This window comes from Perna viridis, chromosome 8 (genome assembly GCF_037379345.1).
Source record: "Perna viridis isolate PV_CMFRI_1.1 ecotype Kerala chromosome 8, ASM3737934v1, whole genome shotgun sequence".
Taxonomy (NCBI): Eukaryota; Metazoa; Mollusca; class Bivalvia; order Mytilida; family Mytilidae; genus Perna; species Perna viridis.
The window spans coordinates 9,326,927-9,354,755 of record NC_142452.1 but is presented as its reverse complement, the minus strand read 5'-3'; the positions used below and the strand labels follow the sequence as shown (position 1 = coordinate 9,354,755).

Below are 27,829 nucleotides of genomic sequence, written 5' to 3'. Positions count from 1 at the left end.
CTGTATATCTACAATCATGACAAAAAAAAAACAGAGTACTATGTTAGTACATGAAATTTCTACGTCAAAGGGCCATAACTCAGCAAAAAATTAATGAACAAGAACAAAATTGAAATTTCATCTTTAACTTGTCATGGTAAGGCAATGAACTAAACATCAATTGAGTTTCTGCATGCATGACAAAAAAAGTGCGGAAAACTGAGTTATTTCATGAATTTTCTTAGTCCAAGGGGGATAACTCAGCAAAAAATCAACAGACCAGAACAAAATACGAACATGATCTGTAATTTGTCATGGTAAGCAATCTACCATTATCAATTGTATACCTGCAAGCAAGATAATAAAAAGTATTGAAAACTGATTTGCCAGATCGACACACAGACTGACGGATGTATGGGCAGAGTGCAAACCTTAAGTGCTATTTACTGAAAGACCCAGATGGGGGACTTATAATTTTGTATTGAATTTGAAATGGGGACTATATATTCCTGAATTCATAGTAAACATGTGATCTCTTGGGCTTTGAATGTTGCGATATGTTGTATTTCTTGTGTTATGATGACCAAGTCTGTATTATTTAAAACAATGAGCCAAACATTTATAAACATATCTTTATTAAGTTGGACGGAAATGTTTAAACTAATGCAAACCATGATTTATAATATGACATATACATTCACCATAGTTGGTCACAGTTAATTATGCTGATACATTAAAAACCTCTATGTATAAAACTTATATCCATTTTCTCAAATATTTCTTAAAAAATGGGTACCTTGACAACATTACCATTCATGACATGTGTAGTTATCCTATATTAATTCTTCATAGTTGACAATAAACTAATACATGCAAACAAATGAAGCTTTAAGCACTCTAGATACATACTGTATATATTAATTAAGCTGTTGTTACTAATGTGAGGGATGATAAGATGTGATTGACTAAGAAATTCAAAATTTAAACAAAGTTGTAAAAATAACCTATCCCTCACAATCTGACATTAACAAAGTCAAAGACTGTAAAGACAGCTTCTCGTAACTATCTTTGCCAAATATTGAATACATATTATGCCAAAGACTTAATGTTTTCAGATTTTAAGTTTCAAGAAAATGAACTTAGTTTTAAAAGATGCTTATCTACATTTCAGATTTTAGGAGTTCAGTCAGACTTATGTATATAGGTACATAAGACACCTTCAACGTCACTACTGTAAATATATTAATTTTCGCTGTTGCTAATTTTCGCGGATTCTGTTAAATGAACAAATCGTGAGTATCAATTTTTGCGGTTTCAAATAAATATTGTGTTAAAATACATTTTTGCAGCTGTCTGTCCACCATGAAAATAGCAAAAGTTTTTACAGATATTCCATACTTAAGTAGCAGTCTCTATAAAAATCAGATTGGATGCAATTCATGCAAGTCAAAGTACCGATGTGATTCATGCAAGTCAAAGTACTGATGTGATTCATGCAAGTCAAAGTACCACCAAAATTACTTTTACTTCTTATTTAAGAACACTTACAGACCACATAACTTCTCATAGTTAGTCATTAGAGTTTAGCACTTTAGAATTAAAATATATACAGATAGATTGTATACAAATTGGTAATTTGCAAGTGTTGTTGTTCTTGATTTCGTTGATTTAAGTGGGAGATAAAAGCAAGGTTTTATCAAAAATACAAAAAGACTATTGTCGCATGAAATATATCATATGTAGACCAACAAATTTTGTTTCTTCGATGGGTTTTTCTGCATCATGAATCGCCTCTACCATTAAAAATGTCTGATGCACTGGTACTTCAGTGGCTTCTCATAGCCAATATCGTTTTTTGTCTTTGGTTTTCTTACAATTTCCATGATAAAAAAATTTTGTATGATTAATGTTTTCCCAAATCTTTCCATTTTTCTCACACTGACAAATTAATACAACTATATGTAAATACATTAAAAATATGATTTTTCATTTCATAACAAAAACATATTATATAAACACTCTGTAAGAATAACAAATAACAAATATAAGATAAACAACTCTTTAAATAAACATATACAATCTGATTTAAAAAAAAATCATATTTCCATGAGGAATACACAACCTACTGATGTTTAATAGATATCATATGTAAATTGTGAAGCTATGGAAGCTAAATCATGAGAAACAACTGTCCATCACATTATAATAAGGAACAATATAGGACTGACAATGTTGGCATAGTAATATTGAAAATTATTTGGTACAAACCGCCCAACAAAGCTGGAACCCTCTATAGGAAAGAAAATCATAATCATAGATCATATTTCATACAGATAAACCCTATTGTAAGATCCAACAGTTGTATTGTTGATGATGATAGTACTGTATTCAAAGTTGTTTTTTTTTCATTTTCTTAACATTGAAGTACATGTTAATTTGTGAATAAAACAGTTGGTTATAATTCTCCATATTTTAATAAGTTTTGTAATAGTGTAATTACAACCAGAACATCCATTATACTCGGCATCACACAAATAACATACTGTTAAAATTTGAATAAAAATATTTTCTACGACTTTATCGACACCAATCGTCGTTTAAATTGTCTTAAATGACTTGCTCATTCGTTTAGCCAAACGGCTTCTCCCTAACCATTGAATCGTTAAATTCCGGTCAGATTTTAATTCTCGGTGCCAATATTTACATTGTAAAAAGTTGGCCATGTTTACAGTGATCGGGTTGCTAGGAGATGTTGTTTACGTTTAAATAGTTTGTCTAAAAACCGAAGAACCCAGAATGCAATTCAGCGTTATTTCGGATATCTCGGATTTATTTTACGCGAACAACATACAATGCCGAGAAGTTGATCAAGCAGACGATTGTCACCGGAGTTCGACGGGAACTTACGAACTTCATTTGTAAACAAATCGTCCCGTAGAAACCAACATGGCGGATATTAGTATGGGATTTTCCCGTAAGAATTTGTTACGCATGATTTAAGCTAATAAGCGACTCGTTGGTACTAACACATCATGCATATATGCGAACTATCTTCATATTAAATAAATGAGAGACAACTCTAGCTTTAAGTCTCGACAGTTTAAAAAGTTGAGCTTCAATTCGAAAATGTGTTGTACGTGACGTCGAGTATAGTACTTTATGGACCAACAAAAACTAATGATGGAGGTTGAGAAAGTGAAAAAAAAATGACAAGATTATTTTGAATGGAATTCTTCTTAAATGTTTTTATTCATTGTTTTAACAACACACAACTCTCGATGTATTTTTTATCATAAATATAACTTTCTTTCATGTTGTTAACAGAGTTAACAAAAATTGTAAACTAACCACCATTTTCTTGCATCATTCTTAAGTATGCCTGTACTGAAGCAAAGGCTAACAATATGTGTTACAAAAAAAATAGTTTGACCTAAAATTCTTCAGAAGCCCTTATACACAATGTTTTTAACCATGACAGTTTAGGGGAGACAGGCTTCATTTAAAATGAAATCTTAATTCAATTCTATAATAAATAAGTAATGGATAAATTCCTGCCATAATTTGAACCATTTTACACTGAAAGAAGTAAAATAGCATCTCTGGGAATTAAACATTGTAGGGATTATTTAAATGTTTTATTACATTCATCAAAGATATCAAATATCATGCTTTAAAGTGTTTTAAGAGAGACTCATACATAACTGACTTGATTAGTGTCATTAGGACTAACCAAACTAACTTCAAAGACAATGTTGCCGAACAAAAATGTCAAATTATAGCACATATTGATGGTTTACCCTGAATTATAGAATGGTCCAATACATAGTCAACAACTGGATGTTTCCTTTATTAAAGGGAGACAATTCCTTCCATGACCAAACATCAGAATTCTGACAGTCATCACAGATCATCCAGACTGAGATGACACAGTTCTGCAGCATCTCCACTGATAGAATGTCGTACTTGTTGTCTGAAATAAATAGGGTTTTCTGATAATCATCATTCCAGTGTTTTCTTCTCTAAAAGTCTAAATTTCAGTTTTATAAATACCACTAATACTTCAATAATGATTTAATTGAACAAAATGTAGAAGGTTTTAGATTCAAGAGATTCAAGATTCAAGATTCAAGATTTTATTTTGAAACTCAGGCACATTACAGAGCAACATAAGCATGTTATACAATACTAATCAAATATATAAAGACAATACAATATACATAGAATTACAATTAATTTTAGAATGTTTGTGTTTCATTAAAGTCATTTAAAAACAGTACATACAAATGGCTTATATTATAAATTTCATATCTTTATGTGCTTGTGCACAAGTTCATTAAAAATATTAGCTACATGTTGACAGATAAGTTCAGTAACATAAAACGTGTAGACTTGGCATAAAAACTCTTATCTAATGTTTAAAGGGAAAATGATTATAGGTTGGATAGTCTGATGTAAGAATCAATCTAAAACTTTGAGTAAGCTTACTGGGTGATACCCTTCACTTGTAACATATATAACCAAAATATTACACAATCTTGGCTGGCTCAAACAATAATAATCTTATTTCATGGGGGGAGGGGGGGTGCACATCACAAGTGCACCCTTTCTCAAAGTCGAAAGTTGGTATTTAATTACACAGAAAGCATTGAAATTCATTGAAAAAGAGAAGACTTTTAATTTGAGCAAAATTGGTAGCATTGTTAGGGAATTTCAAAGTCGATATCTGAGCCATCCATTGTCGATTTAAAACAAATTCTATACTATTTGACGTATATATGATATATACATCACATTACATTGGAATAAAAAATTCAGTGGGATAAAATAAATCCCATAAAAAAAAACTTAAGTTGGATTATCTCACTTTAAAGGTTTCTGATAATTAGTTTACTTCATGCAAATCTTCATACATATATAATACCAAATGTGGGGGTTATGGAAATACTTGTGATAATCCAATGGAAGGAAAAAAATAACAAAATTACACTATAATACTAACTTGAGATCATCTTCAGTGAGAGTTCCATCTGAGATCAGTTTGTTGAAGTCTTGTACCTTCTTACATCTAGCACTCAGAGCATCCATACAGGTCCTGTCAATATAAAAAAAAACAAAATGTAAGGTCAATTACGCATACCCTTTAAAGATAGTACCCTTACCTCTGTTAATTAGGTCTCAGTATAAATCAGTATATTCATTCAAATGTAACTATCACTGTAAACACATTTAAAATATTAAAAAAAAACAATGAATCCAACTGCCATTTACTGGTAGGCAAAGAAGAACTACCCCATTCCTCTGATACCTGCTTCAATACTAACTTACATGCTCATTCATATCGTGCAAAACCGTACACAATACTTTTTTCACATCATAACTACATTAGGAAGATATCTTTACATCAAACATATCTTCCAGATAGTAGATAATAACAGAAGACTCTAGAGAGCTTCAATCACCGTGGTACACAGTTATCTTTTATTTTAAAAAAAAAGTCCTTTTAATGCAGACTTCAATATCTGTCAGCAAAAGGAGAAACTTACTGGCTTTTGGGAAAAAAATAACTACAAGAAGTTGCCAAACTGAGCATAAACATAGTATAGGAAATACAGCTAAAATAAGGTGGTATTATACACATACTGCCTGCAATTGAGGTTGGTATACTGGATTACCACACAAAGGAAGAATATCTTTCCTGAGTGTGGTGATCCAGTATCCCACCCTCAACTGTAGGCAGTATGTCTTATATTATACTGAATATCTTTTTAACCAGTATACCACCCTTCTATTGATAACAAATATCAAAAGATCCATTGACTTAATATTTCTCATTGTGAAGTGTTTTTTTTTTCCTCTGGAAAACTACCCTTAAAAAATGTTGTCTGGTGTTTTTGTTTGGGCGGAAATTAGAAAATGTACTGTAGTACCGGACTGCGCAACGGTAAGGACAAGATACATTTCCGGTCGAAGCGGGTTGTATACTCGAATGAAGGGTGGTATACTGAATACCACTTATCCTTTTATCCAATCCAATTTCTAGAATTTAATATGAAGTATAATATATGATTTTACAAACCTGATGATATGCCTTGTATTATATCTTTCTCATAAGAAATATTTCACTGATTAAAAGATACTATTTATAAGAGAGAAGCCAAATGCAACAAAAACTGTCATTTTTTAGGATCTCTAACATTGATAAGCCACACAGCTTCAACCAATTCAGGTGTTTGCATAAACATTACTTCCTATTTTATAGTTTTTGAGAATGAGGCAAAAAACAGCAAAAATGTTTTATTTAAGGCATTTAAAGAGCGATAACTCTTATAATGAGCAGTTATAGAACTTATACCTGATGGAACTTGTGTACATCCCATTATAAGAATTATTTCAGCGACTGGAAGTGTTTTTTAAATTTATTACCATTTTCAGGACAGAAGCCTAAAACAGAAAAAATGTTCACTTTTCTCTTTTCCAGATCAAACCTTCTATAAGAAGTCACTGACAAGTCATACTAACTTTCTAAATATAATGGTCTGTTGCTTTATAGATTCCAGATTGTGACTATCAGCAAAGAAATCATTGTCTGCCTGAATGTCTAAGTCTTGTACCTCCTTCGCTTGATTTACCAACTCATCTAACTCCTATCAGTACAATCAACCATATAATGATATGTATGCATTCAATTTAAAGAATAAAATCATCGTGTATACCTTTAAGATTTTATTCTAATATTACAGTCACGTTCCAATTTCCATTTCCATGTAAGGAATTTAAAAAGCAAATTTTAATAAATAATTGCCACATTTTTTAAAAATTATAAACAGATAAATATTGTACAAACTTGCAGTGCCTGGAAATTTACTTGTATACCAATCCCATAATGCTTTTTTAATAGTAAAAGTAAAATATTTTTCTCTGAAATCATTTTTTGGGAGGGACTATGAATCTTAAAAGAATACACCACTTAGCAAGTGAGGGTATAATAAGTGGGGGTATAACAAGTGGGGGTATAATAAATGGGGGTATAATAAGAAAACTAGAAGCCATGTTTATCACAGGAGCCCCCACCTCATTTGTTAGTAGTGATTTTTTTTAAAGAAAAATCATTTGTGTCTGTAAAACACTAATGATGCACCTGCTCGTTAGATTTGCAAAATAAGAAACATGTTTATTTTTGTATGAAGACATGGTTTGCAGATTCAGAAATCCTTCCAAGACTTTTGATACTAATGGTCTGTTGGTTCAGCTCAATCCTTCCAAGACTTGCAATGACAAACTGTTCAAGTACCGTAACTTGAAAAATTTGGGTATCAATTTGGGGATCAGAAATTCCTAAATATATGCATACTTACATATTGTATCCTGGCCACATAGTGTCATGAAATTTTGTTTGGTAATGTCCTCAATATATGCATATCTACATATTGTATCCTGGGCACACAGTGTCATGAAATTCTGCTTGGTAATGTCCTAAATACATGCATATCTACATATTGTATCCTGGCCACATAGTGTCATGAAATTCTGTTTAGTAATGTCAGACTAGTTGCCATGAGAAAAAGAGGACTGATGGACAGATTGTCAATTAAAAAAAAATGTTTATACCCCCATAACAAATCCCTAACTTAAATTAATATGCCCCCACAGTTTGTCGTGGGGGCATAAAATGTAAAATATTAGGAACCCATTTGAGATATTTAAAAATTGTCAAAACTAAGGTTAAGAATGCTTATGTATGATGAGATCTGTGATAGGTAAATTTGTATTGACAAGAGAAGCATCACACATACCTCGCTAGAATCATACTCCTCAAAATCATCATCATATTCTACTTCCTGGTCTGACTCTTTACTTTTGTTTTCTGAAAGTAAAACAAAATCAAAATGGTTTAATTAATATGAACTTGTGTATAATCCTAGCTGCGAAACGTAGCTCTAACTATTTTTTTTGTATTTTCTTAACGTTAGATTGCAAAATCAAAAAAAAAAAAAAGATCAAGAGCTAAGATTTCTCAGCGAGTATAATCCAGACTAATAGTTTTACTGTGAGGATCAGCACATATCATAAATAATATACGTGTCCACGGTAATTCAAAAGAACGGTGAAAAATTACCACGGACACTTTAATCATTTCCATAAAAGAAAAGTCAGTATGAACATTGTGATCAAATTAAGTACTGTTAACTTTCTGATTCTATGCTCTCTCCACTAGGCATTATTTTATAATGTTTTTCACCAGAATTGAGCAATTATACTTTGTGATAGAGTTCATATGAAATATCAATGAATTGTTCACATAAAAATTGTGTTAAGTAAACACATGAAAATTCACATGAAGATAAACATGAATTTCATGTGAAGAATATTTGCCTGTGTAATCAAGCATCATAAATATTAATAAGATAATTAATTAAAGAAAGTGAATAACCAAAACATGATCACAAGTGTCAAAGAACATCCAGATTTAACGAGTTTGCGGACTTGTTCCACTCATGAGTTAAATCTTACTGTGTACTTGGCACGAGTGATCATATTTTGTTTATTCACAAAATTTTCTTCATTGTTCCATTATTTTCAACATAAATTTCAAGTGAAGGCGGATTGATACTTGTGTTGTGATGTTTTGGCCCAAGTGTGAAATTACAGAATTTATTTAACAGTGTGAAATATCAAAAATTTTTACACTGGGAACATTCAGTAAATCAATAAAAGATTGAATTCCTGTAATGAAAAGTTATCAATTGCTGCCCACTACCAAAACAATCTTTTATCCATTTTTTACATTAAAACATGAGATGAGCATTTTCATATATTATCATGCATTGAGTTTTTGCTCAATTCAAATGGATAACACATTTGATGTGTTGTTGGACTATTTTGTAAATAAACTCTTTATATATTAGAACTGGCTTCCCACCTGCAGCTCCTGTTCAGATAAATGCTTTCTATAGTGAAGATTTCCATGGTTAAAACTGGTGTGCAGATTACACAGATCGTGATTATATATTAAAGTACTAAAATAAATATACTCTCAAATCTGAGTTTACATTACAACTGAAGTAGGCCTTTCCAAATATCTTAAAAATTAAATTGTTTTAGGGTATGACATTTTTTATGAGCATGCACCTGTCCATCATACAATAATTTAATCTGATTTGCAACTTTTCTGGTTGATTGATTATCTTTGGGCAAACCAGTTTATTTTGTATAAACTTGCTGAATATTATGACATCATGAATGTTGATTGGTTTAAACTCCAAATAAACGATAAAGTTTTGATAACATATTTGTAATATTTAATATTTGGACAGTCATCCATTAGAAATTAAATTATATGGAATGTTTCTAAATTTTGAATATGTTATACTCAACAAGCCGGTTTATTTCTTTAGCAGTTTATTAATGTAAACTACTACAAAATAGGTTATTTCATGTCACTTGTTAAAAAATGAAAGGGGTGAAGATCAAAATTTATGTATTTTCTTATGAATGGATTCACATAAAAAAAAATCCTGCAAAAATGAAAAATTTCCAGTTGCCGAGATCAAACTATTTTCACTCAGATCTTAATTTTAAATTTGTGACAATCCCCCAATTGTAATTAAATATTCTTTGAATAAAACATTCATCACAATTCAATGTTGTGTTTCAGGTCTTACATGCACAGTTATCAGAAATAAAACTGCCACAAAAATTTCATGTAGTATAGAAATGTAAATACAACCAATTATCATAATTGACAAGAGAGACATCAATATCCAGTATCCATCTTCAAACTGTATAATAAACAGCAGGAGCAAGGAATCTTTGAGGGATGGCTCAATAGTGAAACCCCTACTTTCAGTCATGATGTAAAGAAAATAACGATGTCCTCGGTAAACACAGACACAGGGACACATGGAAGCATGGACAAGATTAAAACTATACCCCACTCTCCTTTGTAGCAGGGGTATAAAAACAATTATCAGAGGTAAACATAACAAAACTGATTCTCATCAAAACAAATATCGTATTTTGGTGTGTATAATTTGCATTTAAGTATTGTACGCAATGGTCTTAACATGTGAAAAAAAGTTTTTTCGACATAGACTGCAGAAAAAATTAGACAAAAGATAGATACTTTGCACAAGATCAAGCAATCTATTTACCATGATGCAGTATATCCTACAAAAATGTGAAGGAAAAAAACTTCCATTCAGACTAAAACATCACGTTAATATCAGAAGCTACATAAATTCAATAATTTTAATTTTGAAGCCTGATACAATTGACACAGGATGGATGAAATGGTTTATAAAACAGAATCAAATGTCTGGAAAATCAGACATTTCCGGTTTTACTTGTAACTCAAATTTGGCAATTTTTCATTTTAAAACATACTTTAAAGGAAGAAAATTGCAAGAAACAATCAAGACAAATTTCAAAATAACAATTTCAACTGCAAAAACATTTGATAAGGAGAGTTTGACACTTTTCTGTTTTCAGTTGTTCCATTTTAATCTCTAACCATGTTTTATAAGAAAGAAATATTGTTCAACCTTTGTATGAAACATGTTATTAAGACATTTGAACATGATTTGAAGAGAATATCTTTTAAATTCCAATACTTAAAGATGTATTTGATAAACTTTCTTTCAGTAACATTTCACTTCCGGTTTGTGTATTTACATACACATTGTCTTTTCTCATACAAAAATCTTTTATTTTGTGGCCAATTCTTATATATTGATGCATAATACACACCCCATGCTCTAGATATGATGTCTATGTAAAATGTGTGCATAATATACCCCAAAATATAGCAGTCTCTAAATAAATATAATAATCTCTCAAGACCAATGGACAGAAGGTGGTTTGCTGGTATATTTAATATACATTACCATCTTCGTCAGATGCTTCATCAAAATCATCAGAGTAGTCAGACATATTGTCATTTTCTTTCTGTTTGTTGTCATGGAGATCTGAAAGGTATAAATATGAATATTCAAAACAGATTCAAGATACAGTAATAAAATATTTTAGATAAAATAAGTCCTTACTTCTAAATATGGCAAAGAAGAAGTAGCAAATAAATAAAATACAAACATAAGACATAAAGAATCAAACACCACTGTAAGACAGAGAAATCACAGGGTAAGATTTATAGTTCACTAACAAGGCTATGCCGAGTAAGAGAACAATGAAATTTCACTTGAATGCGTCTGAGATTTTATAGTCTTGCATTGCCTGGCAGTGTTGGATTCTTTTACTCATTTTGAAAATTGATTCTGTGGTTAATTGTCCAATGCAGAACACCCTGCTTATGTATATTCCTTTGTATTTTCAAGCCATACAACTTTTTATCACGACGTCACAAACATCACACATTTTATCTAATCCCTTGAGAAAATAAGGAAAACTAATATGGCTAACCTTGTCTCAAAAGTGACAAATGCCAGGATCTGGTGCACACAAGACATTATACAAAAAGCTAATCTCATTATGTAGATAGCAATGTTTTACTGAATGTTCCCAGTGTAATAAATTTCGAAAATTCACACTGTGAAATAAATTTGGTAATTTCATTCTCACATTTTCTCCTGCTAAAACATCACAACTTTGATATCAATCTGACAATTATAAAAATTTAAAATTCATATTGATGATAACGATAAATCATGAAGAAAATCTATATAATAAATAGGATAATCAATTGGTCATCGTGAATAACAAAAATATTATCACTCGTTCCAAGAATGCTTGAGGATTTAATTCTTGCATGGAACAAGTTCTGCATAATTGTTGAATCTAGGTGATCTTCGGCACTCCTGATAAAATTTTGGTTATTCACTCTTTCCAATTAATTATCCTATTAATATAACACAAAAGAATTAGTACAAAGAAAACAAAACAGGTAAACCCTGCCAAAAAACAGGGTGAACTAAAGATCTCTAGAAAGGTGAGCGGTTCCTACTTTTCACAAGACATCCCCTGTGCTGTTTATTGAAGGGATATTCAGTGAAAAAGGAAGGAAATTTAAAACACCGTTATATTGAAATCAGATATTTGATAGAGGTCAATGAAAGTTTAATCAGTTCATGGAAATAATCACAGAACTTTTTAAATGATTACTTTAATATGGCAGCACCATATTCTTTTCCAAGTAGTTTTCCTGTGAGTTATAATGAGAAAAAGAGAACCCTGAATTTCAGTGTCACGCTTGCAAATTTGAACAAAACTGAAAATTATAAGCTAATTGTGTGTTATGAATGCCGCTTGAGGTGGTAAGTTGAAATGTAAACCTCGAAAACTATTTTATCTTAAAAATTTTCATTTTATGACATACCAATATATCTACCTTCATTGGATTTGTCAACACCAAGTCCACTATCCTTCTGTCTGGGTGAACAAGATGGACTTCCTCCTTTTCTTTTTATTGCAGGAGAAACTTGTAGGAACTGGTGGTTCATACTAAATAACAAAGAGTAACAACATTACATGTGCAGCTATGCTTGCCTACTTATAAAGTCAGGTATGTTAACATGGATTTCACATAAAAGGTATTAAAGTATGCCCTTATTTGATTTAGTGTGCTATGTGCCTTTTTTCCAGGACAACTCCTCTCTATCCCAATTTTCTAACCCAAATATTGATATGATTTCATAACAAAAGCCTTATTTGAAATCAATATAAAAAATAATGGGTCAAAGATTGAAATGGCCGAATTTAAACAGGAAGTAGATATCCCACTACTACAAACATATTAATTTTTGAGGTTGCTAATTCTCACAGATTCTGTCATGTGAACATACTCGTGGGTATCAATTCTTCACGGTTTCAAAAAATAATAAGTGTTCTATAGTGTTAAAAATCAATTTTGTAGGTACTATTTTTCATTATTTTCTGTCCCTGCAAAAATAGTGAAAATCAGTACACCACAATAATTACAAATATTACAGTATATGGGACCCATATCTGATTCTGGATACCAGACATCAAGTGGCTGTGATAAATAGTTGCTGAGAAAAGTGTTCTGAAAATAATTTGCCTGCCAGCCTGCCGCTCACTGCCCAACCAACATTCACCATACTATAACCGATCTTTACATGTGAAATTCTGCCAATAATGGAAATTCCACCTACAATGTAACAGATAACAAAATACCTTCTTGGAGCACTTTTGCCTTTCATACTGAGGTTTGATTGGTTCACGAGAGATCCATTTGAAGTGTCTCGGACTTTTTGCTGTAGTAATGATTGTTTTTCTTCAATAAAATCAGCCAAATGCTTCTTGACAAATGGAAAACTAAGGATCTGACTTGCACTGAAAACACATCATTACAAGAATTAGACATAAAACAATAATATTTATCATTGAAACATTCTTTAACAACTCTTTAGGCAAATTAAACAACTCTTTCTACTATAATCTTGGTTATCCTTCATTACTATTTCTTTTATGGTCATTTAACAAGAAAATTTGAAATCACTACTGTCCATCTATTCACTATTTATCACAGCCACGAAATGCTGCACATCTTTAAGACATTCTATTGTGATGTATATGCATAGAAAGTACAGTCAAACTTGTCTTGGTCACCTCTTGTATTTAGAGATAGAATGTCTCGAAGACTTATTAAAATATCCCTGTGTAGTGCATTCTATGTAAAAATAACCTGTATATAAAGACCACCTGTCTTATGTGACCAGAATTTTACTTTCCCTTTATCTCACCATATCCATTCTTATTTCATCTGTTAGTCAGTCCTATCCAAAATTTAATTCTGTGTTGAAGTTTTTTGTTATAACCATTGTTGGATAGAATTACATTGTCATGAACATTTTTTACAAACCCTGCCTGTCAGCACATCTGGCAAAAGGACACTTTCATTCCCTATTTCATGTACTGATGAAATAGGTACTAGAATTTCTCACGAACAGAATACACCCAAATGGAGCTAAATGTTAAATGTAAAACCCTTAAGTTGGATAATCTGCTTTTGGAATCCTTTGACAGTAATTATGTTATTTCATGCACATCTAATTATGATATCCAACATTCCTATTAAACTTCATCAAAATTAAGATCTCTTGCATGGTTTTATAGGAGTTGGACTAACAAGAAATGCGGACAGATACACAGATAGATAGACAGACAGACAGATTGACTTATACATAACCCCAAATTTTGTTTTGGCAGTATAATTAAATTTGTAGAAAGCCAATACATGTGAACACCTTAACCAGAAATATGATGGTGTTATAAGAACTCTGACCCAAAGAAGTAAATAAAGATATTTTTACCTGGGTCTTTCCTCTGGATTTCTCTTCAGTAGCGCCTGTACTAATTCATTAAGTGAATCAGAATATCTGGATGGAATTCTCTGAAAAATTTACTTGATCACAATAAATGACAAAATTACTGTCGATTCGAAATTTATAACAATGCTCCTATAGCAAAAATGTAATAAGGACTGAAATCAGTTCAAACTTTCAATATTAATTAAACAACATGGAAAGGATTTTCTCAATAATACAAAATTGAAATCACATCTGGTCCAAAATCAAAATAAATGTACAAATTTGTTCTGACTATACAAATTTAAAGATAAGAATTAAAAAAAAAACAATTTTTTAAATAAAATTTAATGTTTCGCAAAAATATTAATTAAAACAAATCTACTTCTACATTCTAAATTTACAAATAGAAAGGTGCCATAAGTCTTGAAAGGTAGATGGAAGATACACCACAAATATAAAAAGGACCAAAACAAATGAAGCAACAAACAGTTAGACAAATACTCTAGATGATAAATGTTATAGCACTGGTCCATTGAAGAAATTACTTGAATGTTATGTCATAGACATTACCACTATAACTGTTCCTTTATCTAATATGATATTAGGCTATGTTTATGATGGACAGAGCTCATTCCTTGTAAAGGTTGCACTGCCATGTATCTATGGGCAAAGTTTCATTCGGTGAGGAGAATGTGTGATACTTTCTTCTGGGAAAGCTTAATACATTTCTACACAACAAATAATTTCCAAATTATTGTCAAATAAATAAATACATATAAAATAGTATCCACTGATGTATTAAAAGACAAATTTTGTCACTTCCATCAGAAGATTTTTTAGCCATTCACAGTTCTGGTCTTACATTCTCATGTTCCATCCTTATAAAGAGTGAATCATCCAATGTTTGTTTATAAAATTCTGTTTAAGGTTTTTGTAACTACAGGAGACATCTAATCCTACCTGAGTTTATATTAGAAAGATTTATTTTTAAAGCTTCATTAAATATACCAAACAATTTTCTTATTAAAAAGAGTAAAATATTATTATACTCACAACAAATTCTCCTTTGATGATCTTGAAAAATAAACTGATAAGATTCTGGGCATCAAATGGAGGAGTAAGGGAACAAAGTTCATACAGCACACAACCAAGGGCCTGAAACAAAACACATGAATTTTTTATGCTGTATGGAAAATAAATAACTAAATAAAAGAACAGTATGTGACTTAGCATCAATCTAAACAATCTTTTAAAAGAGGAAAATTTTCGACTGCACTGGCATTGTTCATCTCCATAAAAACTACTTGTATACATTGTACAAACTTTTTATCCATTTTCAGGTACAATAGCATGTCATAATGCTTACAATTGACACTTATCAAAATTGATTTATGGTTTTGATTTCATAGAAGAATTTGCACTAAAAATATTATAATGTTTGAACTAAGTGAGGGCCTGTGTAATTAGGAAATACGGATGCACAACTTTTTCTAAAAGAAATGAAGAATCATCCAAAAGTCAAAAGCGAACTTAAGTCCAGTAAGACAACCAATTTTTTGGTCAGGCATATAACATTTATTTTCAGGTATTATACTCCCATTAAAAAGTGAATTTCTAACACAAGTTTATGTTCAGGTCAATTCCTATTCTCCTAAAAACCTTAAATACTATTTGTATGATTACAGAACCAGCAATTCTTACCCGGATATTGATTACAGACCTTGCAAGTCTTACCCAGATATCTGATTACAGAACCGGCAAGTCTTACCCAGATATCTGATTACAGAACCGGCAAATCTTACCCAGATATCTGATTTTGAACTATATGGCTGTTCTTGACAAACTTCTGGACTGAGATAGCTGGGTGTACCCACAACAGTCTTGGCTAAATCTATAGTGTTATCTAGAACTTTAGAGATACCAAAGTCACCTACAAAATCAGAAAGTTATAATTACAACTAAGTATGCAGACTTAGAACACAAAGCTACCCCAACTCTTACATAAAAATGACCCATAAAACAGAAAGTTGATATCAGACAACTTCTTAAAATTGCTTACAATAAATGTTCAAATCTATATAAAGCAACAGTTGAAATTTAAAATCTATTTATTCATTGAAAGTCAAGAGATTGAATGAAATTTGAACAGAGCAGACAGAAAGATGGACAAGTTTTTGACTCCATTATATCATCCACTTGTCGCAAGGGGGTACATGTATAATTATTTGTGTGGTGAAAATAAACATGTAATACAGCATTGTATAGTGTATAAACTGATGTTGTACTCATTTATACTTGGGCCAGTCTTCATATTCAATCATTAGCAAGGAATGAAATGTATGAATATAAATGCCAGCCCATGTGTAAACAAGTTCAACACCATACCAAAAATGAATTACTTCCATTCTAATATCACTAAAACACATTATTTTTGCTTCTATATCTCCCAGGGGTGGTAATATATTGTTTCACATTTATAGGACTTTGTATTAGAAATTAGTTTATATCAACACATTTCCTGTGATTTTGACCTTCTGATAATGTACATGTTCCAAACATAAATGTTACATTAATACTTTATCTAACATAATCTTACCAATCTTAGCTACATTACTCTTGGACAAGAAAACATTTTCTGTCTTCAGGTCTCTATAAAAAGCAAAATGAAACACTGAGACTGTGATTTATTCCCTCATTCCTTGAGTATCATATATGTAGTCAAAAGTATTACACTATGTATGATTATATAATGTATTGAACTCAAAGGAACTTTTTAACCTGAGATCCTTATAACTATACCAAGTTTAATCCACTGCATACATTCTAGTTTTCAGTATCATGGATTATTTTACCATTCATATTTAAGTGGGGTTGATTATTTTTCTCACAGAGTTTAGACTCATTTCACAATCTAAAATTCAAGTTTTATGGAAACTTTCCAGGATCTGCCACCATTTTCAAGGATAAATTTTCTTTAAGTTACTTAGAAAACAACAAGAAAAATAGTTGTAAGTAATAAAAATAGATTTGTCAAGATAATTATAGCATCACTTGGTTATTCAATTACTACATCAGCAAAATATTTAAAAGGAAAAAATAAACTAAAGAGAAAGGGAAGTAACTCAATTTGAAATAAACTTCCCATACAACTACATAATTTCAAAGATCTTACTATTTACCTGTGTAAGACATGCTTGGAATGTATGTACTGCACTGCCATTGTTATCTGTACAAACCACTGAAAAAAATACAGTCAAAAATGTTTTCATTAACAAGGATTAGTGAAAACATTGTCTTGAGAACCATTCCTTTTAATGCCACTTCAACTTCAACAGATTAAAAACAATTTTAACAATACAGGATAATAAGTTGTATCACAAAAGAAAAACTAGAAAAACTGTGAGCAAAGCTCAATTGGTCATACCCCTGCTCCCATCCCCAGAAACTATATATGTAGGATACCCCACAAGTGATTTAAACATTCAGACGGAAAAGAAAATAGGAGATGCACAATGGCATCATGTAATAAAGAATAGGTAAAAGTTTTATCAAATCCCATTCATCAAGTGCAGAGGAGTTGCAGATAAGAAGCAAGTCCCCCTTTTGGTTGACAAATGACTCTTATATATGAGAAAGTCCATATTTTACAACAGGAAACCCCAAAAGTCATTCAGATGGAAAAACAAAATAGGAGATGCACAATGGCATTATATAACAAAGAATATGTACAAGTTTCATCAAATTCCAATCAGCGACTTCAGAGGAGTTGCGGATTAGAAAGGGACAGACGAAAAGATGGACACCATGATCAGTACATACCTCTCGTTTTTTAAGCGAGGCTATAAAAATAGTCAGTATTTTCTCTATTCAGAGCCATGATACTGCAGTTTAACAAGCAACTTAACTTCAACCAAAATGTTTTGAGAGATAAAGTGTATACTTTGTAATGAAAGTGCTCTAAACCAATTTTTAAACCACTCTGTCGCATTAAAACTAATTTAAAACATGGACAATTTCAGTACTTTTCAGCCATAAGAAATGTCTACTATCTGTATTTCAAGAGTATAATAACCAAGCAATCAAAATCAATCTGCCTGTTTCAAGTAAGTTTTAGAAATTTGATGCATTCAAATATCATTTGATCCAATACTAAAAGCAGAAAGTATGAGATGGTATATAGAGGTGTATTGGGGAGCATAATATACTCTCGTTAAGACTGGGGAAAGTACTCACACACATAATCTCTTTCTCACCAAAGTGAATTTGTTTCTGAAATAAGAAAAAAATAACATGTAGTTAGCAGTTCCTCCATTTTTGATATTTTTACTCTTTAAAAGAATGAATGTTGATAACATACAATATTTTATATGGCCTATAAATCTTCACATTTTTCACAGTGAACAATAAGCATGACATACATATTGCAATGATGAAAATAACTTTATAGTTTAAAACAATCATCATTCTGTCCAAACCACGGACTCTAATATATGATACCTCCTACATAAATTATTCATTGAGTAAGCAATGTCAAACAGTGAAAATGTATAATCCGTACACAGTAACCAGGAGCCTCATTTGTTTTTTAACCTTATGAGTTCAGTCATTTTTGTGTACAAATATGGCAACTGGAAAATGCTGAGTCCAGACAACAAATAAAGAGATTGAAAACAAGAATCTGAAGCTAAATGCAAGCAACACACTTAGGACCAATAAAAACCATGTGGATAATTTTATAAGATTATCTGAAGGAAAATGAAATGAACTCTTAATTTGAGCTCTTGACTACATCCAATTGAATGAAATACTCTCTGTTTTTACATGGACAACCATAAACTCAATGACAAGAGATACAAATCTACTACTCTAGACCAAACTAGAAAAAACAAACTGATACAACAAAGTGGGTTAATGTCATGAAGCATAATCAACATTACAAAATAGAGGACAAATATATAATAAAATGATACATATACATCAAGATAGTAGGTAGGATATATAAGTTTCACAGTGTGTTAGTAACCTATATCTAATTTTGGTCTATACAGAGTCTGATAATTAGGTCACTTACAGACTGTATAACTAATAATCTACCAGTAATTACAATTGACAGAATTTGTATATTTAAATATACACGTATTTACAGTTTCACCCATTTCTGTATCGTCAGAACATAAGAGGGATACATATTCTCCAAGTTATTGGGGGTTGGTTGAACAACATATAAAGTTTGCCTCAAAACTACAAAATCCCTTTCCCAACACAAATGGTTGGTGATTAAATGCTCACAATGCTCAGTGTTTACTTGATATATAAAAGCATAAACAGATAAAAAACTGAGCTTACCTCCCTTGCCTCTTGTATCTTATCGTCAAGACTTCCTCCATCACAGTAATCCTTTAGAAGAAAATAATAAAGCATGAACACAATTAAGCCAATGAAATGAAAGTTTTGTTTCCTGCTATTAGTAAGAAAAAAAATAGGGTAGGTAAAGTGTAGGTAGGGAAATTATTTTCTTTTTCAAAAACATTTTACACTAAGTCAATGGGAAACAATCTAGACTGTAACATTAGAACCTAAATAGAAATAAAATGTTTAGAGTTTGCACAAAGAAAAGTGGTAGGTAGGGTAGCAGAAAATAAACGTATTATTTTTTTACTAGTTATTAAGCATTTAATTTCAGAATTAAAACATTTTATTATCAGATAAAACAAAATGTCTGTGATAGTCTCATAGTCATAAATTTGCTATATGACAGTGATGTCATCAACCTTTTATTGATGATTAAGTCGTATAATTTTGACAATGAAATTAAATTGTAAGGAATGACAGTAACACTATTTTCTATATATTCAAGTGTAAGCATTAGTAAGAATCAGCTATAATGGGAAAAATCAGAAACATGCATGTCAAAAACCCCACCAATCTGACAATGTAATATCACTCAAGAATACTTCCTCTATTTGAAAAGACCATTATTTGATCTCTGCATCACTGGCTTTGTACAGAAATTTTTCAATAGAATTTTAGAAAAATGAGGCTTTTGAGAGAGTTATTTGCCCTTGAAATGTTCATTTTCAATGCATTTCAATGAAATTGTAACTCAATGGTCCAGCATGAAAGGAAAATCTTGTATGTTTTCCTTAATTCTGATGGTGCAAATAGTCAAATTACACTATCAAAATGATGGATTTTTTCATACCATGTTTCACCCACTGCCTGATTCTAACAGGGACTGACACTTAAAATTCCCTCAGGTTGAAAAATATTATATCTAAATTCTCAGTGAATCAAAAATACTCAATATTGCATATTGTTTTAAATCAAAAGTTTAATAATTACATTCAAACAACTTGCATATCAAAACAGATACTTCCTCATGCACATACCTGAATTATGTACACAAATTCATCATCATAAAATGACTCATGAAGTGATACTATGTGGGGATGTTTCAATGATGATAATATGCTGAAAAGGGAAAAATAATGTAACAGTAAAATCAGCAGCAAGTGTATGTGGTGGGTGGGCATTTCTTTCGCCTTATTTAGACAACATTTAGTAAAACAATATAATGACAAATTTAATGAACAGGACTAGTATAAGCACAAAATGTACATTGTAAAAAAAAGAAGTACATGTATAAATAAAAGAATACTTATTTTAACATCATGTATTGTATATGTAAATATCTGATTCACAGCTGAGCATTATGCTCTATTGTACAAAAGCAATTTTTTTCTGAATTAAAATGAAAAACTGCAGTCTTAAAAAGATGATACAAAAATATGTCATATACTGGTAATTGGTTATCTTCACAGATTGAATTGGTTGTTTCCATTTCATTGTGCCAGCTCAAGCAAAAAACTCAATCTCATGAAGAGGATAGATGATAATAAATAGGTATTGTCACTGAAAAATTCTGTTCAGATTTTGTTGATAGTTAAGAAGGTTTGGTTTTACCAATAAATAAAATGTTTCCTTTGGCACAGTTTGATACGACCTCAAAGGTCAAACACTGAACAAGTGGGACTAGTTTGAATACAACAATCAAACTTGATACAGCTCTTAATTTGGATTGTGATTAAATGTTAGACAAGATCCGACTTGACAGGAAGAGGTCAAAGAATTTTAACAGCTGAAGTAAGATATAAGAAACAAACAATTTATATAAAGTTGGGAAAAAATGCTTATTTCTGACCCCTATCTAACACCTCCCTTTTGTGATATGGAACTTAGTCATACAGTTTCATTGAGATCCATTTTTTATACTTTTACTGCTTGGAAACTGGGATAATTGTTTAATTTGCCGTTTTGGCCCCTAATTCCTTTATAGACATAGTAATTACCTCTAAATTCAATGTCGGTCTGGCTTTGGTGGTATAGAACCTTGTGGTACAAATTCAAAAACCTTTTATTCTTGACATTGTTACTGTTTGGAAACAAGAAAAACACTTGTTTTGACTCTATTTATTCCTTCATTCCTAAATGGTTATTGTCATAACCCCTAAAATCAATTTCAGTCTCTCCTTTGTAGTATAGAACATTATGGTACAATATCATAAGTGATCCATTAGTTTATACTTGGGTTTAATAGTAAAATTTAATTGTTTTTGGTCCCTTTTGTGTCCCTAATTCCAAAACAATAAGATGTTGTACATCGTGCTAAGTATACCCCCACTCAATCATTTCAGTCACAGCTGGGAAAGGGAGACACAGTAAAAGTTATCATATAATGGCAATATACCAAATATCTAAGCATTCCCTCCAATACAAGCTAATAAATCTGTTCCGTAAATTTCCATTATGTAGCACTTAAAAAACTATTAAGTCCATCAGTAAACAAGAGCAAGATGAGAGACGAATCTGAAAAGGGGAGATATGGTACAAGTCATGATGAGAAAGCAATATACAAAATATCTAAGGTATCTCTAAATCTGTCTAATAGAAGCTAAGAAATCTGTTATATAAAAGGGGTAAAGGATGGACAAACGAACAAGGTGATTGCAATATACAAAATATCTAAGAATTCCAACCAGTAGAATGTAAGAAATCCTGTAACAAAAAAAACGGACGGCATACAGACAAGGTGATTGCAATATAGCTCCCACTCTGTTGAGTGGAGTATAATAAACTCCATGACACCAAAAATCATCACAAACCTTCCTTTTATAGTTTGAAACATTGCTGTACAATTTTCTCAAGATCAACCAACTAACATTCCAGTTCTCACATGAAAACCAAGGGACAGCAACACCAATGGGGATGACAGCGTCATACCATTTATTTTCTATAGGATTTTTTTGTGGTATTATTTCTATTAATTATGATGTATTATATTACTTAGCCTCTTTCTGTATAGCTTGTTTTGTTCTAGACTTTCTTCTGTCATCAACTTCTATCTTCTTCAAGGCACACAACCTGTAATATAATACTACATGTACAACCTACTAAGCTGTATTTTTTAAGAAAGTCTTTCCAGTATACCATAATTAACTCATAAATTATTAAGTATTAAGATAACATAGCATTAAACAAAACTGACCATCATAAAGACTAGGAAAGCTCTAGAACACGGTTCATGATGTACTGTTGGAATCAGTTCCAACCTCTCTACTGTTTTGTTAGCCAGAACAAAATTGTCAAGGGATGAAATTCTTGAGGTCTTGAACTGTTCTGCATAAGGAAATGTTCTACCTGGAATTGTCAGAAATGGTGTCAGAGAAAATACTGACTAGCCAGTTGAGAGATAAACCTTCCATTAATGTTTCCAGTTCAAGTCAACAGAATTTCTCTGTACATTTTTGTATTTATGACAAAAAATTTGAATATTCAGCAAAAACAAACTTACCAAGGCACAGACATCATTTTACCCTAAAATCATCCTAGAAATGTTGTAAATTTTCTGACCTACATTGCACAACTTACTGGAATTCAGTTGTCCTAAAATTGTTATAAATCATTCTGACCTAGATTCTAGATCTGATACAAGTTGTAAGGAGAAGTGATCTGCACTGTATGTTTTATAATTGAAGGTTAATAACAAAATTACCGAACTGATAAAACCTAAAGGTATGTATACAGATTACTAGCAACATATCCATACAATTCCCTTTGATTAGTAACTGGCTTCCACAATTTTCTCTCATTGATGTCTTATTTTGTATAACTGGTTGGGTACCTATATGTCTGTAATGTCAATTGGTCTGCACTCAATGATTCAATTAAACCCAAACAAATAACATTTTGATTACAAATCCATCTTCAATATTTGTACTGGAGTACATTACATTACTTTCATATTTTATATATGTTCAAAACATAGAAACATTTGGTTAAGTAGATACAGTGCTTACTGCCTATACAATGTATACTCTACTTTCATGTGTACATTTGAGTCCATGAAACCTTATACTTGTCAAACACATGTACATGCCATAACAGTTTTCTTCGATCATGAAGATGGCTATTTCATATTTTGTAAATCCAAAATCCCAGGCATACAAATGTACAAGTTCATAGTGAGATTGACAGCAGTTTTCTCTGTCATTTACATGCATTTTTGAAACCCAAGTAAGCGATATTTATTTAACCTCCTAACTGCCTTACCTTATAAAAGGTTGGACTTTATATAACCTTTTACGTGGCTCAACTGTTAGAAAGTTGCACTTAATTTAAACTCTTAGGTGTCTTAATCATTAGAAAGTTTAATTAACCTCTTACTTGTTTTACAGCAATCTAACCTTTTTTAAATGTGCCTTACCTCATCCTAGGTGTCGAACCATTAAGGAAGTTTGACTTAATTTAACCAATTAGGTATCTTACTGTAACTTTTAGAAAGTTTGACTTAATCTAACCTTTTAGGTGTCTTAACTTTTAGAAAGCTGAACTTAATTCAAACTCTTAGGTGTCTTAACTTTTAGAAAGTTTAACTTTATTTAATCTCCTTGGTGCCTTACCTTTTAGTATTAACATCTTTTGCTAAATATACAGCTCCACAACCACCTACTCCTAATTTCTTTACTATCTCATACTTTTCCATTTAAATCTGTACTATTACTTAGGCCATGTACCTGCAAAGATGAAAAAGATCGAAGCACATGTATAAAATTTACCTCTACCCAATCTTGTCTTTGTCACACTTACAGAAAGCTGAGTGATCAGTCATTGAAATTTTAATTTTATAGATATGAATGTACCTTTACTTACAGCACATGCAGCATAGGGGTTATCAATGAAATTAGGACTCTGTGTATTACACATTAATGACATATCAGTCATCAACATATGTAATTCAGCAATTTTTCTAGTGTTTGTCACATTTGTCATTGGCGAAAGACTTTCAAAAATGTGGATAATATGCTTTGCAGGCTGCAGCTTGATCCAACTCCAGAGGTCAAACTCTGAATAGTTGTAACAAATATGGACATACAGCATTCAAACTTTCAACACAGCTCTTAATAGTCCTTTTTTCATATTCCCAATTTTGGCTTCCTTTTTTTTTAAGATTTTAGCAAAGGAGAGTAATTTTCTACAAATTCGTCATCTGACAGACTGGTTTACTGACAAATTGGAGCAATGGACAGCAGTAGGCTTTAAATTCAAGTATGTTGCGGTAAGTACTTGGATACTTATAAATAACTCATTTCTAACCATTCAGGTAAGTACCGAGTGTAAATAGTCTAAGATTCCAAGAAAAGTGTTTACTGTTATTCCTTTCCCCAATGAGACAGCCAACCAGGCTGTAGGGTTGGTGGATGATGTCCCTTTGAAAACTTGCTAAAATGGCTGCATTCTGTAAATATGAAAAAAGGACTTTTTATATGTTTGATACAGAACTTTAAAATTTGCAATTAGACATAAGAAATAAGTAATGTATACAAAGTATTGTATCTGATATCTTTAGCCAGTACATTTAAACAATACATGTACATTTGCTCTTGTTTCCACTGATACAATGTACATTACTGTAAGAGTGTTCATTTTCCCAGTGTACTAATTTTCCCTGTTTTCGCAGTGGACAGAAAAGCAAGAAAAAATAGTACCAAGTTTTAACACTGTAGAATGCTTATCATTTTTTGAAACCTTGAATATTGATACCCACGAATATGTTCTCTTGAAAGAATCTATGAAAATTAATATGTTTACAGTATCTTTTTCATCATATTATCATCATTAATAAATACCCACATAGTTTACTCAATGAGTCATTTCAAGATGATGAATTTGTGTCCACAATTCAGGTACACATGAATGTGCAAGAGGAATAAAATAACTTGTTATACATTTTTAAATGAATTTATTTATGATACAAATGTAATAGCATAATAGAAACAGTAAATCCTCCATCCGTACGAGACCCGACAGGGTAGTCAACAACACTAAATACCCCCTTAGTTAGAAACAGTAAAACAAAATTGCTACTTAGGAATATTTCTCAGTCTTCAGTCTTTTGTTTCCAAAAGTAACAAGCTCTTCCCAATCTTGTCACACGTAAATGGTTCAAAAAGTCAAAATAGAGTCTCTCATGTAAATTATAAAAACTTCAATAAAAGATTGATTGATTGTTGGGGTTTAATGCCTGAGCAGCAATATTTCAGCTATATTCAGGCGATGAACATGAAGTGGATGGTAAAATGAACATGAAATGATGATGAAATGAAAATGCAATGGGACACAAGGATAAAGGGGTCGACAGATTTTGATTGCCACTGGAAATAGGGAGAAGTGGGTAGGGTCGGGCAATTTAGCCTCCTGTGGCAGAGCCCTATCATTCCTATTCCGGGAGAATACCACAGTAGGGTTCTTTAACGTGTGAGGAACGTGGCATCTTTCCAAACACGGTACACCACTATGGTTTGCGGTCAGGTTTTCCGTATTCGTATTATAGCCTGACAACCCCAGCATGTTACAAGCCAGAGTATCCATTCTACCACCTGGGGCACACAACCCAGTTGCTCTGCAGGCAGAGTGCCCTAGCCCCCGTCTAGGGTTCTGAGTACTATTTAGTCGCCTCTTATGACAAGCTTAGCCCTGCTGCGGGACTATTCTTTTGACACCCGGACCCACACGGGGCTTCAATAAAAAAAGGAAATTTTTAAAAATCACTTGAAAATGAATCTGGAATTGAATTAGGTAGGTGTAACGTGCATGATTTCAACCTGAAAGTCATTAGATTAATAAGAGAGCAAAGCTCCCACTTAAATAAATAGAATTTCGTCTAAAAAAATCTTCATACTGACACTTGATGAACTTTTGTTTAGGCAAAACATCTGGGTACATTGAAGCTTCAGAAATATTAACAATGCAGGCTACACAAAACATTTAAAAGAGGTCTTTTATTTTTTCCAAAAAAAAAAAAGAGAGTTGGCCGGATCTTGATCAAACCCTGCAATATGTGCCAAACCTGGAACAGTTCTTCCGGTAATTTTACAAATATTTGGAATTCCTTTTACTGTCTAGTACTCATTACTGATGAAAATTCCTTAACAAACTTGGTAAAATGATAAATGGCATGAAGCCAAATTTGTTGAAAAGGGAACCTGATACTTTTCTTTGGACTTCGCTCATACTACTGCGAGCATTTGCTGTGTTGTACTCCATGGTACTGCAAAATCTCAAACTTTTTGTACGGCACATCATTCTGACCCTAACCAGACATCTCAATATAATTAAAAAAAAAAGAAGAGGGTTGCAGGGTCAGAGGAAAATTATTTGGAATACATGTACATTATAGCTGATCACAATTCACTAGTCCGAATTTCCTCTGACCGGAGGTAACAAGCTCCGCCTACTCTCTATTACGGTTCAAAACGTCAACAAAACAGGGTCTCCTGGAAAATTATCAAAACTTCAATAATAAATGTAATTTTTGTAGCAAATTTGGTATCAGCATACAGGAAAATGATTCCGGAATCGAACTAGGTAGGTCTGACAAGTGACATGCACAATGTCAACTTGAAAGTCGTTACAAGCGATTGAAGGGCGATACTCCGCGGTACCACTAAATCTCTCCAACTTTTAGTATGGCACATCGTTCTGACCCCAACCTGACATATCAATATCCAAATAAACAAGAGGAGGGTTGCAGGGTCAGAGGAAATTCGGACTATGTTCATGCGAAATGTTTAAAGGTGCACTGCGTACTAAACTTTAAAACTATTGGAATGATAAAACTATTTGGAGAGAGATTGACAGCGTAAAAATTATTTCATTATTTCAATTCATACAGAAATATTTTTACATACTGGATTTTAAAAAGTACACATTCTCTGTCTTTTTCCATTTTCGTTTTCTAGTTTTACCGGAAATAAGCTTTGATAGGGAAAATCAAAAAACTTAAACGAACGCTGAATATTTTCCGGAATTAAGTGACATTTAGGCTAAAAACCACTAATTCCACTTTCCATAGGCTTCTATGCTAATTTCACAATATTCAATGGCTTCTCTGGACTTTACCTTAACTTTAACCTGCAGAGGACTATAAATCAGCATGATTCTACATATGTCAGCTCACAATCCTCAGAATGGCATGTGGGGTTAGCAGACTTGCAGTGCAGTACTGGTCA

The 27,829-nt window shown here is 31.9% G+C and overlaps 1 protein-coding gene across 6 annotated transcripts; it reads right to left on the bottom strand.

Annotated features, from left to right (window-relative positions):
• Window positions 1–597: 597 nt before the first annotated feature.
• Window positions 598–27,601, bottom strand: LOC148609228 (uncharacterized). 6 transcript variants are annotated; one of them, XM_088540664.1, is made up of 19 exons: window positions 27,509–27,597; window positions 24,915–25,056; window positions 24,221–24,334; window positions 22,605–22,682; window positions 20,651–20,732; window positions 19,608–19,658; window positions 18,495–18,530; window positions 17,441–17,499; window positions 16,858–16,910; window positions 16,064–16,191; window positions 15,315–15,416; window positions 14,265–14,344; window positions 13,126–13,284; window positions 12,308–12,432; window positions 10,863–10,943; window positions 7,773–7,843; window positions 6,499–6,623; window positions 4,979–5,071; window positions 598–3,949 (listed from the first exon to the last, which is right to left on the bottom strand). In XM_088540664.1, the coding sequence occupies exons 3-19, from the start codon at window positions 24,301–24,303 to the stop codon at window positions 3,880–3,882; spliced, it is 1,476 nt and encodes a 491-aa protein (XP_088396790.1). In that variant the 5' UTR covers window positions 24,304–24,334; window positions 24,915–25,056; window positions 27,509–27,597; the 3' UTR covers window positions 598–3,879. The 6 variants fall into 6 exon arrangements, with proteins under 6 accessions (XP_088396790.1, XP_088396788.1, XP_088396793.1 ...); XM_088540662.1 differs by having other exon boundaries at window positions 24,930–25,056; XM_088540667.1 differs by having other exon boundaries at window positions 12,320–12,432; window positions 24,930–25,056.
• Window positions 27,602–27,829: the final 228 nt, after the last annotated feature.

What these genes read in the sequence shown, in the direction of transcription:
- LOC148609228 (XM_088540663.1), bottom strand. Translation starts at nt 24,303, where the DNA reads ATGGAAAAGTATGAGATAGTAAAGAAATTAGGAGTAGGTGGTTGTGGA. An exon ending in TCCAAGCATGTCTTACACAG is followed by an intron (nt 16,911 to 17,440) that starts GTAAATAGTAAG and finishes TGCTTTTTATAG; the next exon opens with AGACCTGAAGACAGAAAATG. An exon ending in GGCAAAAGTGCTCCAAGAAG is followed by an intron (nt 12,433 to 13,125) that starts GTATTTTGTTAT and finishes TTTGTTATTTAG; the next exon opens with TATGAACCACCAGTTCCTAC.